Source organism: Mesitornis unicolor, unplaced genomic scaffold (assembly GCF_000695765.1).
Source record: "Mesitornis unicolor isolate BGI_N332 unplaced genomic scaffold, ASM69576v1 scaffold36983, whole genome shotgun sequence".
Taxonomy (NCBI): Eukaryota; Metazoa; Chordata; class Aves; order Mesitornithiformes; family Mesitornithidae; genus Mesitornis; species Mesitornis unicolor.
In genome coordinates this window covers 15642-31615 of record NW_010174623.1, presented here as the reverse complement: position 1 = coordinate 31615, position 15974 = coordinate 15642, and the positions used below count along the sequence as shown (strand labels likewise).

The following is a 15974-nucleotide window of genomic DNA, read 5'->3' as shown; positions in this document are numbered from 1 at the left end:
TTTTATTTTTATTTTTATTTTTATTTTTGTTCTTTTGCAGGAAAAGCTGCAAGTTGTTTAATGACCAAATAAGGTCTCTATTCTCATGATCTATCTGATATGCTTCTCCTGGAGCCATGGATGAATACAACCGCTTTGTGGATTGGGACAAAATGGATGTTACTGCCCAGAGCCAGGATGTGAAGGAGCTAACCTGCACGGAGTTCCAGGAGCTCAAGCAGCTGGCCCGGCAGGGCTACTGGGCCAAGAACCATTCTCTGAGAGCCAAAGTGTACCACAAACTAATTAGCAATATCCCGTGCCGCACAGTGACCCCAGATGCAAATGTGTACCGGGACATTGTTGTGAAGATCGTTGGAAAACGTAGCAGTAGCTCCCTTCCGCTACCAGAGTTTGTGGATAACAGCCTGGTGCCCACGTACTGCTTGAATGCAGAAGGCGTCGGGGCAGTCAGGAAGATTATACTGTGCATTGCGAATCAGTTCCCAGACATATCGTTTTGCCCAGCACTGCCTTCTGTGATAGCTTTGCTCCTCCACTACAGCAAAGATGAGGCAGAGTGCTTTGAACAGGTTTGTCGTATCCTTGCTTGCAATGACCCATCTAAGCGGCTCATAGATCAGACGTTCTTAGCTTTTGAGTCCTCCTGCATGACCTTCGGTGACCTGGTTAACAAGTACTGTCAGGCAGCGCACAAGCTGATGGTGGCAGTGTCCGAGGATGTGTTGGAGGTGTACTCCGACTGGCAACGGTGGCTCTTCGGAGAACTGCCCATGGTGTACATTGCTCGGGTCTTTGATGTGTTTCTGGTGGAAGGCTACAAAGTTCTCTATCGTGTTGCACTGGCTCTTCTGAAATTTTTTCACAAAGTCAGAGCTGGGCAGACCATGGAGTCTGACAGCATACAGCAGGACATTCGAGCTTTTGTGAGAGACATTGCCAAGTCGGTGTCTCCGGAGAGGCTTCTGGAAAAAGCCTTTGCTATCCGCCTTTTCTCACGGAAGGAGATCCAGCTTCTGCAGATGGCTAATGAGAAGGCTCTGCAGCAGAAGGGCATCACGGTCAAACAAAAAAGGTAGGGCTCTCACTGCAGGTAGCCTGAGGGATCTCATGAGTTTTCCCAGCATAATGAGCAGTCAGTCAGTCCTAGGTGACTGGTAGGGAAGGAGAAGAGCTCTACTGGTACATGCGGGTATCTCTGCTGATTTTTTCTTTTTTTCTGCAGACAATGTCAGCAGCCCCAAAATTAAGCATTGCTGAGATTGCAAGGAGAAGTGTAACTGAAATGTTATGATACAAAAGAATCAAAGCATTTTCTTATAGCTTACTCAGTGTTGAATTTATAATTACTTTTTACAGGTACATATTAATTGCAACTATTCTGTCTCAAAAGTGTCTTTCACAAGCTGTTTTTAAACTAAAAGGCATCAGCAAATCTGGAAAAAACACTGATAAATTACTTGGAGGAAAAGTACCCAAACAAATGGGAAATTTAATTCTTAAAGATGAGATTATTCTTCTAAATTGTCCATTTCGCACTGCCCAGTGCTGTAAATTCAGCAGTTTCTTTAGTGTAAGTAGGCAAACACTGTCCCAGCTGGGAACATTTTATTTAACTGAGTTATTTTAGCAGAACAAGGAAGAAATAAGTCTTATTTACAGGTTACTTTTAAAATTAGTTTCACTGCAAGTCTTCTGAAAGTCAGGAGTAGAGTAATCACAGGTAGGAGTTGACCTATTTTGTGGCAGATTCATATAGTATTAGAAATAATGATTTTGAAAGAACTGTTGAAGAGAAGAGTGAGGATACAGATCCAAAATAATCACAGTTTCTCTTCAGAAATGAGGGGAGTAAAAACCAGCTGTGAAACTAGTAAATGAAGTCCTGCTCCAATGTGATAGCAAAAGCCACAGTAATAAAAAGCTTAGCTGAAAGACATCCCCATGTATATGGAAAAGGCAGCTATATATTAATCTAAACAGATTAGCATCCTGCAAAGTGCAGACGTATGTGCAGGTAAATACTGTTGTGGTAGACGCATTCAGCTGTCCTGACCTCTGAAGGGAAGATGGCTTCTAGAAGTCAGCTGGGGTCAGCAAGTGTCATATCTAGAACTTGGTATTCTAGAGGGACAGTCTCTCATTTTCTCTAAATCTTCAAAAATCAAAAAGTATCAGCCACTGATGTATTAGGATTTACAGCCAATTGTGTTGCTTAGTTACAGTAGCTGCAAACAGATCTCATTCCATGGTATTGAAATACGTACTTAGCAGATTTCAGCCTAGAAAATAATGTAAAAGTTAGTTGAACCTCTTTTGTGTGCCTAAATACATGTAAAGTTCCCTCCAGTATTTTCCAATAATTTATTTTTAAACTCACAGTTTGGTCTACAATTAGCTTGCGCTTTATTTTGCCCATATTTTGGAGGAGACTGCTCTATCAGTCTCAAATATTTCAAGGCCTTTAGCCACTGCAATGTCACATTGGGTAGAGGTCAGACCATTATATTTGAGACTTACAACTGGCAGTATTAACTCTTCTGATGTCTATCTTTTATTGCTGTACTGAAGTTCAGGAGAGTTATAATAACCTTTCTGAGTATATTCTTCAGCAACAGAATGAGACCTTTAAATAAAATAATTTAAAAAAATAAATTTAAAAAAAACCCAAACACAAAAGTCCCAGAAGCTCCTGCTGTGTTAAATGTTGTGTTCTTGCTCAGAACAAGTGATGCCTTTAAAGCAAAATGCAGTGAATTTGTACCAAAATAATGTCAGTAGTTACTGCCTTACCAGGCAGAGTTGCTTGTGAAAAGCTGTTATCCTCTCTGGGCTGCTTTTGTAAACAGACTGAAACTTCTCAGCATCCCCTGGCATGGCCCTGCTGTGAACTTGGCTCAGTTTGAATCCCAGTGTGGGCAGATGTTGGTGCTGGAGAAGTGAACTTTTCTCCAGTGCTAGATAGGATGTGAGAGAGCTCTCTTGTCCAGATATGTTTGGCCTGTGCAAGGAGATGATGAATTATTTTGCAATCAGATAACTACAAGAAAAAAAAGGAAAAAGATAGAAATAGGAAGTATTTTAACCTGCTTTTTTGTTTCTTTGTTTTTCTCATGCTTGGTGATTCAAATCAAACCTTACTTTGTTTCTCTCCAGGCTCTTTTCATTCACTTTGTTGCAGATGTAGGAAATCACTGATCTTTTCTGTCTTTTTTTGTCTTTCTCCCTGTACGTTCTCCTTCTGTCAATTCCATACCCACTGCACCTCCTGTCTGCAGTTTTACATCTCCCAAAAGGTAGGTTAAAACACTTCAATCTTTGCACTTTGCTCGTTTCTTCTGTTATTTTTTCCGAGGCTGTCATCATTGCTGATGCTGGGGCCAGAGAAGCAGGGCAGCAATTACAGCATCAGCTTGCGGTGTAACATCTCCTGCAAACACTCCTGCAAAGTTAGTTCAAAGCACCTGCAAACTGGTAAGATAAAGGATCATGGGCCCAGCTAGGCAACATGACACAGGCTTGTATTGTTGTGGAAGTGCTTTCCAGAATGGAAAAACGTGATGTTAACTGTGGGATCTAAGTCCTTTCTACACTGGAAGAAAAAGTGTTACTTTTTTAGAGACATCTCAAGTGACATGTCTTCCGAACTTCTAGGTATTGTCTCCCATCCAAACCTAGTATGCGCTGTTGCAATAGATGTGAGACACACTCAACCTTTCTTCTTCTTTGCAAGCTTTCCGCTGTTAATTGGAAGGATGTTGGACTGAACCCAACTTGGAACACTCTTAAAAGTGATTTGTCTCTATTCATACTAGATTATATTTAAGTAGATAGGGGTTTTTAGTGGCAAGAAGGCAGGATATTTTGCTGTGTCAAGGAGGTCAGAGTTACTCAGCCGTATAACATCAGTGTTTAATGAAATAGTTCATCAAGTCTCGGCCTGAAAAGCAAATCTTAAAGAACAAAAGAACCCAGTGGATTGTGATACCTGATAAGTGGAGAACTTGGAAAGGAGAAAGACTGCCCTGTGAGTATTAAGAACCACAGATGTATGGGTTTAAGTTAAAGCCTTTGAGAATCTTCTGGCCTTCTTGCAGGTGCCCTGAGTTAACTTTAGTGAGTGATACACACTAACATTGGTACTAATTTATAAAATCAAAACTGGAATTAATTTCCTCATGTTTTCATGTCTGAAAGAACACCTTAAGAGACTTAGCAAAGTATGTTTCGTATCATAACTTCTAATAAATCAGCAGGCTATTCATTCCAGCCAAGCAAACCTTCAGCATATGTGTATTGTGTAACTGTAATTATGATGTTCTGAAAGCAGCAGAAAGACTCAATTTCTGCTAGGAAGCAAATAGTTTGGGTTTGAGGGGGCGTAGATGCAGGGTGTCTGTTGAAACTGATGTAAACACAGGATTAGGTTTCAGGCTTATACACCACGTATGGCTTATATTGCTATTTATGACTGAGAAACAATATACCACTTCTTCCATGCATTTATGCCCTAACTGAAATTGTAATGGATTCTGAAGATAATGTGAGCCTATAAGATATGACCCAAAACTAAATAGAGCAGGAAGATGAGTTATACCTTGGTGTGTGGTATTTGTTGTCTTGGAATAAGAGCATATCTACGGTCACAGCCACTACCGCACGTTGTCAGTGTTGGCTTTATCTTCAGGAACTTTGAGGTCTCTGAAGTGGGTTGTATTGTTGATATAACTGTAAAAACAACATTCCTATGAAAATAGCAAATGAGCCACTTTATTAAACATTTAAATTGTCCTGCTTTACTTAATCTGATTTCCTTTGGGATAACAACAGTTGGATGTGTCTTTCCAACATTAGCAATCAATATAAAGTTGTCAATAAGCCAACATGAAGAATTGAGAAAAACACTAATGCAGGGTAAAATCTTAATGAATTTGTTCAGTTCTGGTGGTTGACTTTAATGCAGTGCCACTTCACATTTAGCATTCTCTCAAACCGCTGGATTTTTACCAGGTAACTCTGAAAAGATCTCTGGTGTGGTGTAGGCTAAACTTAATTTTCAGCAACCAATATAAACCAAAGCACTGGTTGTTTTTTCTTAGCCAACTTGTGTGCTCTTCATTTTGACTCATTTACTACTTTGGAAAGCAGCTATCCAACTGAAGTAGATGGTTTTCAGTGTCCTTAGAGGAATGCTGTCAAACGTGACAGGGTGAATACAGGTTAGATACTTGTAACTCTAGCTGCAGTTTTCTGATGCACAAGCACCTGCTCCTCCCCCCTACTCCCCCCAAAAAAAACCCTAAATAAACAAAAAAACACAAAACTTAAAAAAACAAAACAAACAAACAAAAACTCTATTATGTTTCTGTTAAGCAGCACAGGGTTTGGTTTGATGTAGGTGCAGTCTGGGTGTTGACACTGGTCTCCATGCAGGATCTGATTTCAGTCTCAGGCACCTGCAGCTTTGATTTTTGACTGGAAAGTAGCAGGTCATTTTATTTCAAATCCTTCAGTCGAGCTACAGTCTAGGTTTTACTAATGGAATGGTGACATTAAATATAAAATTATTCACCATCACACTCAAGGGGCAGGAATGGCATGCTTGGAATAGTTTTAAATCGCCAATACAATGGTAAGTGCTTTCTAGTAAACCAGAAAGATCTGTTTGTAAAGGTGATATTCCACCTACATGGAAAAGTATCAGGAAGACACAGGGTACTGGAAGTGATGCATTACTATGAATGCTGCCAAATACAGGCTTCGAGTGGCATCTGGGTAGGAAAGTCCTTAAATCATCAGTTCATAGTAGTCAGGAGAAGGAACAGAGGCAAAAAAAAAGCTACACTGAGGTTGAGAACATTTTAGGAACAAGTACATAAGTTTAGTGGCCCAAACAGATCACATAAGTGAAAAATGTACTGACCAAACATACAAATAATTAGGATGCTTGCTTGTTTGAGGTTTAGTAAGTTTAAAACTGCTTCAATATTTGCTACTGACTCTTAAGCTTATTTAGCATAATTATTTTTCCTCCAGAAATTCACTGTAATAAACTATTTGACTGCCCTGAATATTTTTAATTCCTTAAATGTGAAAAAAATCTAACTTCTAATGAACTGAAGCCAAGGCTTGCTTTCTCAGCTCTGTTCTGTAGTGCTACCACTGAGATCTAAAGTGAGATACTGAAGATGTGCCTTCAGGTCTTGGCTCATACTCTGCTTCAGTTAATCTCTCCTGTGCATCAGTTTTCTGTGTTTAAAAGCACAAATAATGTCCTAGTCAGTCACACTGTAAGTTTTAAAACCCATTAATAGTTGCAGCTTGCTTAAAGAGATGTCCATGTAAGTTCCTTGCTAATTAAATAGTGCAGGGTAGCAATGCAAGTAGTTATTTGGCTCATTTTGCTAGAGGAAGTAGTAATTTTATTATTATTTTTAAGTGACCTAAGGAGTTAATTCATTAGAAATGCTAACACTAAGGCAGCTACAAAAAATTTCAGAAAGCATTTCCCAATGTCTCCAAGCAAGCACTGCTCTAAATTACGGTGCAAATGCTGCTGATTTCTTGGTACTACAAGCAAGAAAAATAATTTAAGAATGTATAGTTTTTGTGTTTCAAGGTGTGAGCTAAACTATTCAGATGCATGCAGATATGCAGTATTAAGGTCCTCTTTATGTTCCATGAAACTGAGAGGAAAGAAATTTGTAATCATAAAAAATAAACTAAAAAGAAAAAAACACCAAACAAAAAAAACCCAACGACAACAACAAAAAAGCCACCAGAAATTGGCAAATACTTGCAACTGAACCCTTGCATGCAGAGCAAACTGCCTAAAGCTTCATTTACTAATGGCTCCCCAGTAATTCAGTATCTTGTGTGAGTTCCTATGTCCCTTCCACTGTGTACTTGGCTGTCACCCTTGCAATTTAAAAGTCTTTAACAGATGCAATAACACTTGTTTAATCCCCAGGCTCTGAGTCTCTGTGCTTATTTAATCTGAGAAATGAAGGCTGGTTAAGATCATTATGTTTGTTGTTATTATTTATTGTTAATGTTGTTGTTGTTGTTCTTATTATTACCTTCAAGTGTTTAAAAGCCATGAATCAGTTCTTATAGTTGTATCAGACCCCTTGTGGGGTATGGGGTTTGCTTTCTGGTGTGTCTAGCATTCTTTCATGTTTTCAGGTTCCATCTGTAACCATGAACCTAGGAACATCTTTGGTTCTTAGTGAAGTGGAAGGTGTTGGTAATGACACATTTCCCAGAGTTAGAACTTTCCAGAAGCTTCAAATATGTGCCTTGGATTAAAATTCCTTAGCTTGGTAATATAACCTGGTAATACTGATTCCTCTAAGATTTCTGAAGGTTTTAGGAATTCTCCAATTCCATGATACAGGCAGGACCTCAGAGGGGGAAGAAGCACTACCTCTTCCTTTCGGATCCTGGCTGTTTCCTTAGTTATTTTGTTCTCTATGCCTAAATACTAGCTCCAGTGAGACTATCTCAAACAGCAAATATAATTTGATCTATTTAAGGTCATTATCATCCTAGGTGGCTAATTGTTATATCCTCTCTATATAAAGGTGCAGGCCACAGCTACCATACAGAGGAATTGCTCCAGGTATTTCAGTAAGGCCAGACCACAACCTCTTGAGGATTATGCTGAAGTGTGGTAGTTTATTATCTTCACTAAGTCATGACCTTCTAATCCCATGGGCTGGAGCTCTGAAAAATAGCCTATCTACCATGGTTTTTTAGTGTTCAGCGGTCTTTACATGTTACTGTCCAGTAATCAAAAACTTGTTCTGTTGTTAAATTATGGTTTCTCAGTGTTTTGTATTGTATTTCTTAGGCAGAATGTGCACTTAGCAGTTCATGCTGAGAACTTCAAGTCTGAAATTGTCAGTGTGAAAGAGATGCGAGATATCTGGTCTTGGATCCCAGAGCGATTTGCACTTTGCCAGCCCCTCTTGCTTTTCACCACCTTGGAACATGGCTGCAGTCTGAGCAGGTAAGGAAAACCTTCTTCCTCTTCTCCATTGTAGGGCAAAAAAAAACCAACCAGTGAACTGTTGGACAGAAAGGCAATGCCTAGTCAGAACTTTATCTGAAGAATATTGTTAGCAAAGGGATGTAAATGTGACAAATTCCTATGGGCTCCAGCATTTGGCCAGGATACTTCATATGTGAGAACACAAGGCATTTTAAACTGTTCAAGACCAATTGGAAAAGTCAAACTTATATCAGTTCACAGAAGATGCTGGTCTGAGACTGGTTCATTCTCCACTGGGTGTACATGGTTTAACTCAGTGGCTGCTCTGGAGGCTCTTTCAATAGATAACTACATTCAAACCAATGCAAAGAGTAAGGTAACTGGAAACTGGAGGTTCCTCTACCTATGAATCTGATTGTTGTTATTTTTAAAGTGGGATAAACTAAATGGGAGTTCTTCTTGCACTTAACATAGAAGACTATGATCCTGTAGCTCCTAATAGTGACTTCGACGTCTGCAGTTGAGGTACTGAGGTGGGAAGTGATCTGCTGTCCCAGCCTCCTGTGCCTATGTTGAAAAGCAAAAGCAAAGAGAATTCATTGTATTTATTTCCCATGAAAACCAAAAGCTCTTCAGACACAGCCGTCAGTCCTCAGGACACAGCTTCCTTTAGGTTGTGTTAATTCAGAATGCTGTAAAATGCCACTGTTCTAACATTAGCTTGCTGTTCTGCTGAGGCATAAACTCTTCAGAGAACTGAGAAGAGAAGAACTGCTTGATAATACTTGTTTGCACTCAGCTTACAATTGACTTACAATAGAAAGCATTCACAGGAATATTCTTAGTCTTCAAATGTCTTTTTTGCCATGCCATCAGTTGGAGGAGGAGGTGGAACTGCAGTTGGTGGTAGTTGAGTGCTCATTTTCATGTACTCTGCACTTCAGGTTCTATTCTCACAGTGAGGGACACGAACCAACTCTTCTCCTCATCAAGACCACAGCAAAAGAGGTGAGTGAGGTGAAAGGCAGCTGATCAAATTAGGGTTTTAGGCAGGTATGTAATGCTGTATTGCACCACACAACTTTATAAGAAGCAAGGGACCTGAAATTGCTTGTGGTTTTGGTTTTTTAACAATGCATGCTTTAAATAGTTCCATTTGATTATGGGACTATGCATTCTTGGTTAAATCTTGTGAACTGGGTCTTGGTCAGCTCTTCTTTCTCTTGTAAGTAGTGTGGGATTATGGAATAGAGTAATTCATTGAGCTCTTGGACAGACCCCCTTAATTGCAGACTCAGAGGGAGAGGCTGGGGAATTGTGTTAAGAAACTCATGATTCACAGAAAATATTTTCATTTTCTCCAGGATATGAGGAGAGAAAGTAGCAGAATTTAAATGGTATTAATAATATTGGACTACATAATGTGGAAACAAAAGCTTTAGCTTCATCTCATTCTTGTTTAAAAAATAAAACAAGAAAGCTGAGAACCTGAGGAGGAGTGCACACAGGTGTCTTATCTCATGAGTGTTGGTTCTGTGCTCTACTGCGTATGGCAGTATTGGACAACATAATCTGAAAAGAGAAACATTAGCTTCATCTCATGCTTGTTTAAAAAAAGCAATGCATAAAACAAGAAAGCTTCCCAGAACTTGCAGAAGAAGGCACACAGGTGCTTCCTGTAATGAGCGTTGGTTGTCTGCGCCACTGTACATGACTTCTAAATAGTCTGTGTATAACGTTGAGCTAACATTGTAGCCTGTGGGCTTACATTTCTGCAGGATGACTGCCCATGAAACAAGCCTCTTTCTACTCTTATTTGTATCTACCTAATGCTAACGCTCCAAGTTGTTCCATAGTTCTGTGTATGGTTTCTGGCCATCCCAGGCCTGCATTGACATGCCAATGACTTACAGAATGCCTGTGGTATCTGAAGGGAAGAGGGAAAATATTTATTATTTTGCTGCTTGTCCTGGAACATGTCAGAAGTGTAGCTTTGTAAGTGATGTGGGTTTTTATAGTATGGTTCATTTCTCACCCCTCGAAAAAAAGAAAAGTAAAAAAAAAAAAAAGAGAAAAGTGTGTGGGTTTTTGGTGGTTGTGGGGTTTGAGTTTTTGCAAGGATTACATTCATTCTTTATTCACATGTCTATAGTTACATTTTATTAAGAAGAAAATTTGCCATGTTTTCTGGCCCTCTTGTCCTTTGGGTATATTAGATCAAACAGACTTCTCGGCCATCTTTTGTTTATGCCATGATTTATCTATATTAAAAACCAGTAATTTTGTCCTAGGAGCTCTGCTTGTAATGCTGGTGGAGGCTAAACAGCAAATGTACCTTAAAACAATTCTATTTAACAGTAGTTTCTGGGGAAAAAATATGCAGGGTTGCTTTCATCCAATTCTTAGAGCTTCATTGTTTGGTCTATGTCTGCTTGGCAGTGATGCTTATTGCTAGTAGTGAGAAATTCTTCTACTGCAAACAAAAGACTCCACAGAAAAACTCAGCCATCCAAGGCTATGTTTTTCTTTAGTGGAAACTAGTGAACCCCATGCTGTTTGAATTGGCTGCTTTAAATATCTGAGCTAGTTCAGCACTGGCTTAGCTAAGCTGATTTTAACCTATAGTTTGAAATGGAGAAAGCCACTAAGGTTTATGACCAGGAAATGTTCAGGCAGAACTGCTTATACTGGAACTTGTGACAATACCATTGCTTTGGATGCCAAAATGAGGAAGTGGAAGCCAGGCTTTACAAGTTTGGAGTGATTTGTGTTTTGGTACTTGGGGTTGTGTTGGAACATTTCTCCTTCAAGGCCTCAGAGATAGGAAATAATTTATGAAACTCTTAGGATTTAAGGGTACCCACCAGTGGATTAAAGCCATTTAAATCTATCTTTAGATATAAGTACTTGTGCTGCCTTAATCCACTGATAGAGATTTTGAAAATCAAACTAAAATAAAACCTTCCATTCTGGACTCTGAAATGTGGGTATCAATTGTTTTAACTCACGTTTTTCTTCAATGGAAAGCCTCCTGACAGTGCTGTTTGTGCCAGGTCTGTGGTGCCTATCTGTCAACGGACTGGAGTGAACGCAGGCGAGGAGGGAACAAGCTGAGTTTCTTTGGAACTGGGGAGTGCTTTGTATTCAGGGTGAGTAAAATTTTACTGTCGTTACCCAGTAGCAAGGCAGAACCACTCTACTGGTGTGAGTAACTCTTATTTACCTTCCACTTGAAGAGGCTGGATTATATACCCTCCTAGTTTATCAAGTCTACTGAACTCTTAATGTGAAGGAGAAAATTTTACTCTTCAGTTTTGTGGTAAATCTTTTTCTCCCCTTGCACATGAATATTTTCTTAAAAGATATAATAACTCAGAAAACACTGCATTATTTCTTCAATCACCTAAAAAGCAGAAGTACAAAGAAAGAAAATAACTGGCATAAAAGACAGTTTGATCCAGTCTTCACTGCTAATCATGCTCATGGAGTCTGAGAGCCTTGAATGTTCTTTGCTGTGCAGAGCGCTCTGTGTAGCGCATGGACACTAATTAAACCTTTGTTGTTCTCTGCCCCTATGCAGCTGCAGCCAGAAGTGGAACGCTATGAGTGGGTGATCATAAAACACCCAGAACTGGCCACAGCTGGTGCAGAGCCAGAAAATCATGCCTCACCAGCTTCCAGCACCCTCTCTTCTGGCAGTGTCCCATCAGACCCCTCAGATCGCCTTTCTCCCTTCTTATCAGCTCGGCACTTCAACTTGCCTTCCAAAACAGCCTCCATGTTTATGGCTGGCAGCGGCGAATGCATCATTATAGGTAAGGCAGTGTGAGAATTTGAGCATGTATCCTACCAGCTCTTCCTACCCACCTTGGATAAGAGTCACCTATATTTACTATATATTACACTATGGGTAGTAATAAGAGAAATACAAACTTGTGAATTAGAACTTGTGAAATTAATGTTGTACACAATTCCAGCTGTATATCAGAATTTCCACTCTTTTGATTCTTCAAATGTTTTCAGTAGCTATTATTAGATGGTTGCCCTAGAACCAATAGGGGAATCTTACTTTTTGTTTTCCTAATACATTTCTGTCTAAATTTATTTTGCAGCACTGTGTTCTCTGCCTGTAAGCTCTGTGAATTTTGACATAGACCCTCAGATAATCAAAATGCTTTTAACTCTGCCGTGTTTTATAATGATTTAGAAAACCAAGCCAGGGCTGTTACCCATTGATCTTGTTTTTCTCCTAGCTTCGATTTTTGACTGCTAACAGAATTCTCTGGTTTTTCTTTACTGAAGGGAAAATATGCAGTTGGTAGCTTCCAAGATCCTCCAGCACTGAAAAACCAAACTTAAATGCAGGCATTTGAGTTAGGGTGCTTGTTCTTACTGTCTTGCATTACTGTTTTTTTTAAATTTAAAATACCTCCATCCAGTTCTGATAGCGTCATTTAAAAGCTGTGTATTTGATCGTACTCTGTTACACCTGAAGACAGCAAGCAAACATCACTTAAGGCTTCCTGTTGTTCCCTTCTTTTCTTCCTCCCCCATGTATAGCAGTTTCCCATGCTAAGAAATGCAGAGACACCCTTACACTTGTCTTTGTCTCTTCACAGGAGGTGGTGATGGCCAGGCTCTTTACCTCGATGCAGATCTGAACCACGGAAGAACCAGCCACTGCAATACCTTCAATAATCAGCCATTGTGCTCAGAAAACTTCCAGATCTCTGTCCTGGAGGTGTGGGGCTTCAGGGACACCATGAATGGTTGAAGTGTCTATCATTAATCAAGTAGTTTTTCAATTGTCCTAGGATTGTCAAGGCAAGTTGTGATGCAGGAGCCTAGTTAGAACATAATTTCTGCTGGGCTCAGTGTTTTTTTGTTATTACTACGTGATGCACTTGAATGCAGGGCTTAGTTGTTTATTTTATTTAACACAGGTCAAGGTGAAGTAATTTATCTGATTAACTCCTTAGCTTTTTACATCTAGAGATTTGGATTCAGGACCTCTTACTAGGTAAAAATGAAGATGCAATGATTTCAAACCATCCTAAATGGATACAAGTCCGTATCACAGGATAGGTTTGCAGTTTGATGCAGTTCCTCAGAGGCACGGGGCTGGCTGAAGTGTACTGTAGAGCTCTGTGGCACTGGCATCAGTATCTGACTTGAGCCAGTAATATCAAATGGCTGCTCACAGGGAACGTTGATTACCTCAACAATGTATAATAATAATAATGTACCTCAATTTCATGTGGAACAGTAGTTCATAAAATCGTTGCCCTACTATGAGCAGACATTGTGCAGACAAATCAGTACCATTTCTGAAGTTATGAAAGCCCTCCATTCACATAAGAACCATGATTGCTAGTTATCCTTCTCCTTGTACCTGAACCCTTGACACATTCCAGTTGCACCTGTTTGATGAGTCTGCCTCTGAGAAAGGCATCCAGACTGGCCAATGGTATCTCAAAGGCTTGATTTTGTTTACATTCCTGTTCCATATCAGTATAATGACTTCAAATCGACTCATGTTTCAGGCAGCTGAAAGCCAGAGCATATATGCAGTGCTCAGAAACTTCCCGTTCTTGATCTTTCTTGGAAGCTGAAATGGAGCATTAAATGTGAGAATAACTGTGCTGATATCCCTACATGTTTGAGAGTTTAGACATTGTGTACAGAAGCTTAATGCTCTCCCTACAAGTAAATGAAGGTAGGTGGGAGGGAAGTCTTCTATTTAGTATTCTGGGAGTGGACAAGTTTCCAGGAGAACTCTAGGTAACACTTTCTCCATATCACGAGTCTTCCCCATGATGAGATCATGAAAAAGGTAGCACTTTTTTGCCAGCAGTGTTCTGATAGGGTTTGAATAATGCAAAGAGGTTTTTGCACATTCCTGAGAAATTCATACAGTTCTCTGCAAGCATGCCTTGGGGCATGTGATGTCTGCAGCAATTGCCCAGTGTCTTTATTGAGAACTTGCAGGATCTGCTGTAGAACTTCTCCCACATGAAGCACAGGTACATAAACATCAATGGATAGTCCAGGACGTACGACATGATGCTTTCAACACCTCAGTGGTTAATTTACTAGTAAAAGATTTATCACAGCAGATAAACTGAAGGGAAAAAGGAATTGCCGGGTTTTTTCAGCAGTTCAATCTAAAAAAATTGCTTTAGAGAGGGGAAATGTTATTACTGCTCAAACTTGAATTTCATTAAAAAGAAAAAAAAATGTATAGTGATAAAATGTCAGCTAGGCTGGACAGGGTCATGTTAATATTCAGAGATCACAGGTGAGTCTTGTTGGTAACGTTGGCTTGTTTAGCTTGCCATCATTGCAAATACCATTTGTCTTGGTGAAATGTCTCTTACAAAATACATGAACAAACTTGGAAACAGTGTGATTTGCTTCTTAAGGTGCCATTTTACATTTTTGTCAAAATAACACTGAAATTTGGACTGCATTTACAAAAGTTTTAAGATGTCTTTTGTACCATTTATATTTGCAATTAGATTATTTCACCATGTTTGAGAGTCAGTACTGGGCTTCTCTTTCTTTCCCACTTCCCACTCAGTGAGTTCTGTCCAGCTGTCTTTTCAGAGGCTTACCATAAGCTTGATTGAACTGGAAGAGGAGATATAATTCAGTTATACTTATGTATTTTGATGGGGAAGAACTCAAACAGTCATATCTGTCTTCTTACAAATCCTGGCTGATGCTGCCTTCTATTAATTTTTCAAAGCTAGCTGTATAACTTCGCACTTGTTAGTATCCCACAAGCTTCCTCAGACAAAAGAAATCACTCAGAAAATCTGTCCATTTAATAGGTTCTCTTAAATGTAGGTGGGATTTTGGTATTGTCCATATCTCTTCTCTTTTGAGCTTGTCTGAGGTGCCTTTGGGGGGAAGAAAAAAAAAAGAAAAAAAAAGCACAATAGCATTAATTTTCAGCTTGTTAAATTGTCAGAAATTCCCTCAAGCTGTGTGTTGGCAGGATTTGTGGGACTTGAGCATTATACTCAAACTGAATACATTTTATCTGCATAATCTTTCCTGCAGCTGGCAGGGGTGATGTGGTTTTCTCACTCCCCATCCCTGCCATGTGCAGCTATGTCAGCAAAACCTGAGTACTTTACCATGTCTTAAGCCATATCTGAGAAACACCGTTCCTTTCCCTGCTCTGTTCTTAGTGCACAGGGATTTGGGTGTTTGAAATCAGAAATAACTCGTAGTTGCTAAAAAATTAGTCCTAGGATATTACTGTGAGAATCCAAGGAGCAGGACTGAAAATCAGTGAGGTTTAGGCATCTGAGCCTCAAGCGTCTTTTGAAAGTCAATTGCTCAGTTTCCTTTGTGCCAGAAGAAGTACAACTTCTGACCTCCTCAGCAGTGAAGATCCACAAGAGACCTCTTTCTGGTAGCTTATCTAGATGGCCATCCGGTCTTTCAGGTAGGACTGAAGGTAAATTTTCATTCTTAAAGTGAGACATCACACTGGATGGCTGGCAGTGTCTACCAGCTGCTCCGTGTCTGCGGAGCACACACTGCATCCAGAGCAATTTGAGCCGCGACCTGTATAAGTTTGCAAATCACAGTGGGAGTAAGAGGGTTAGCACATGATCCTCCTGACTATTTGTATTCATATCAATCTTGAGGCACAAGTCACAGTTATGGTTTTAGTTTGGGATTTTAGCGTACCCTGCTGCAGACATCCTGCAAGGCTAGTATGTGTATTCTAAATTTGAGCAGCCTAAATAAGCAAGAGGCTGCAATAATCTAGCAAGAGGAATTGTACAGCGCTGTGTCTTCTTCACACAGTCCTTTTGTTCAGTAAAAATGAATGTTCCTTCTCATGCAGTCTTTATGTGTACTCCTCATTATGGTTGTGAGACACCTTAGAGGAATAGCATCGTGACTTGGTTTTCTTTCCAGTAGCAAAGAGGCACTTTTTTGTCAGTGTTGTTAATGGTTGTTG

General features: G+C 39.7%; 1 protein-coding gene across 2 annotated transcripts; it reads left to right on the top strand.

Moving 5' to 3' along the window:
* Positions 1-39: 39 nt before the first annotated feature.
* Positions 40-12906, top strand: TBC1D24 (TBC1 domain family, member 24). 2 transcript variants are annotated; one of them, XM_010181114.1, is made up of 7 exons: positions 40-1075; positions 3279-3296; positions 7853-8011; positions 8938-9001; positions 11047-11142; positions 11574-11808; positions 12613-12906. In XM_010181114.1, the coding sequence occupies exons 1-7, from the start codon at positions 117-119 to the stop codon at positions 12765-12767; spliced, it is 1686 nt and encodes a 561-aa protein (XP_010179416.1). In that variant the 5' UTR covers positions 40-116; the 3' UTR covers positions 12768-12906. The 2 variants fall into 2 exon arrangements, with proteins under 2 accessions (XP_010179416.1, XP_010179417.1); XM_010181115.1 differs by lacking the exon at positions 3279-3296 and having other exon boundaries at positions 46-1075.
* The last annotated feature ends 3068 nt before the right edge of the window (positions 12907-15974 follow it).

Bases quoted from the DNA above. Each gene is read 5' to 3' on its own strand.
- TBC1D24 (XM_010181114.1), top strand. From the start codon at position 117: ATGGATGAATACAACCGCTTTGTGGATTGGGACAAAATGGATGTTACT. The intron at 8,012-8,937 runs GTAAGGAAAACC...TCTGCACTTCAG, and splicing joins CATGGCTGCAGTCTGAGCAG to GTTCTATTCTCACAGTGAGG. The intron at 11,809-12,612 runs GTAAGGCAGTGT...GTCTCTTCACAG, and splicing joins CGGCGAATGCATCATTATAG to GAGGTGGTGATGGCCAGGCT.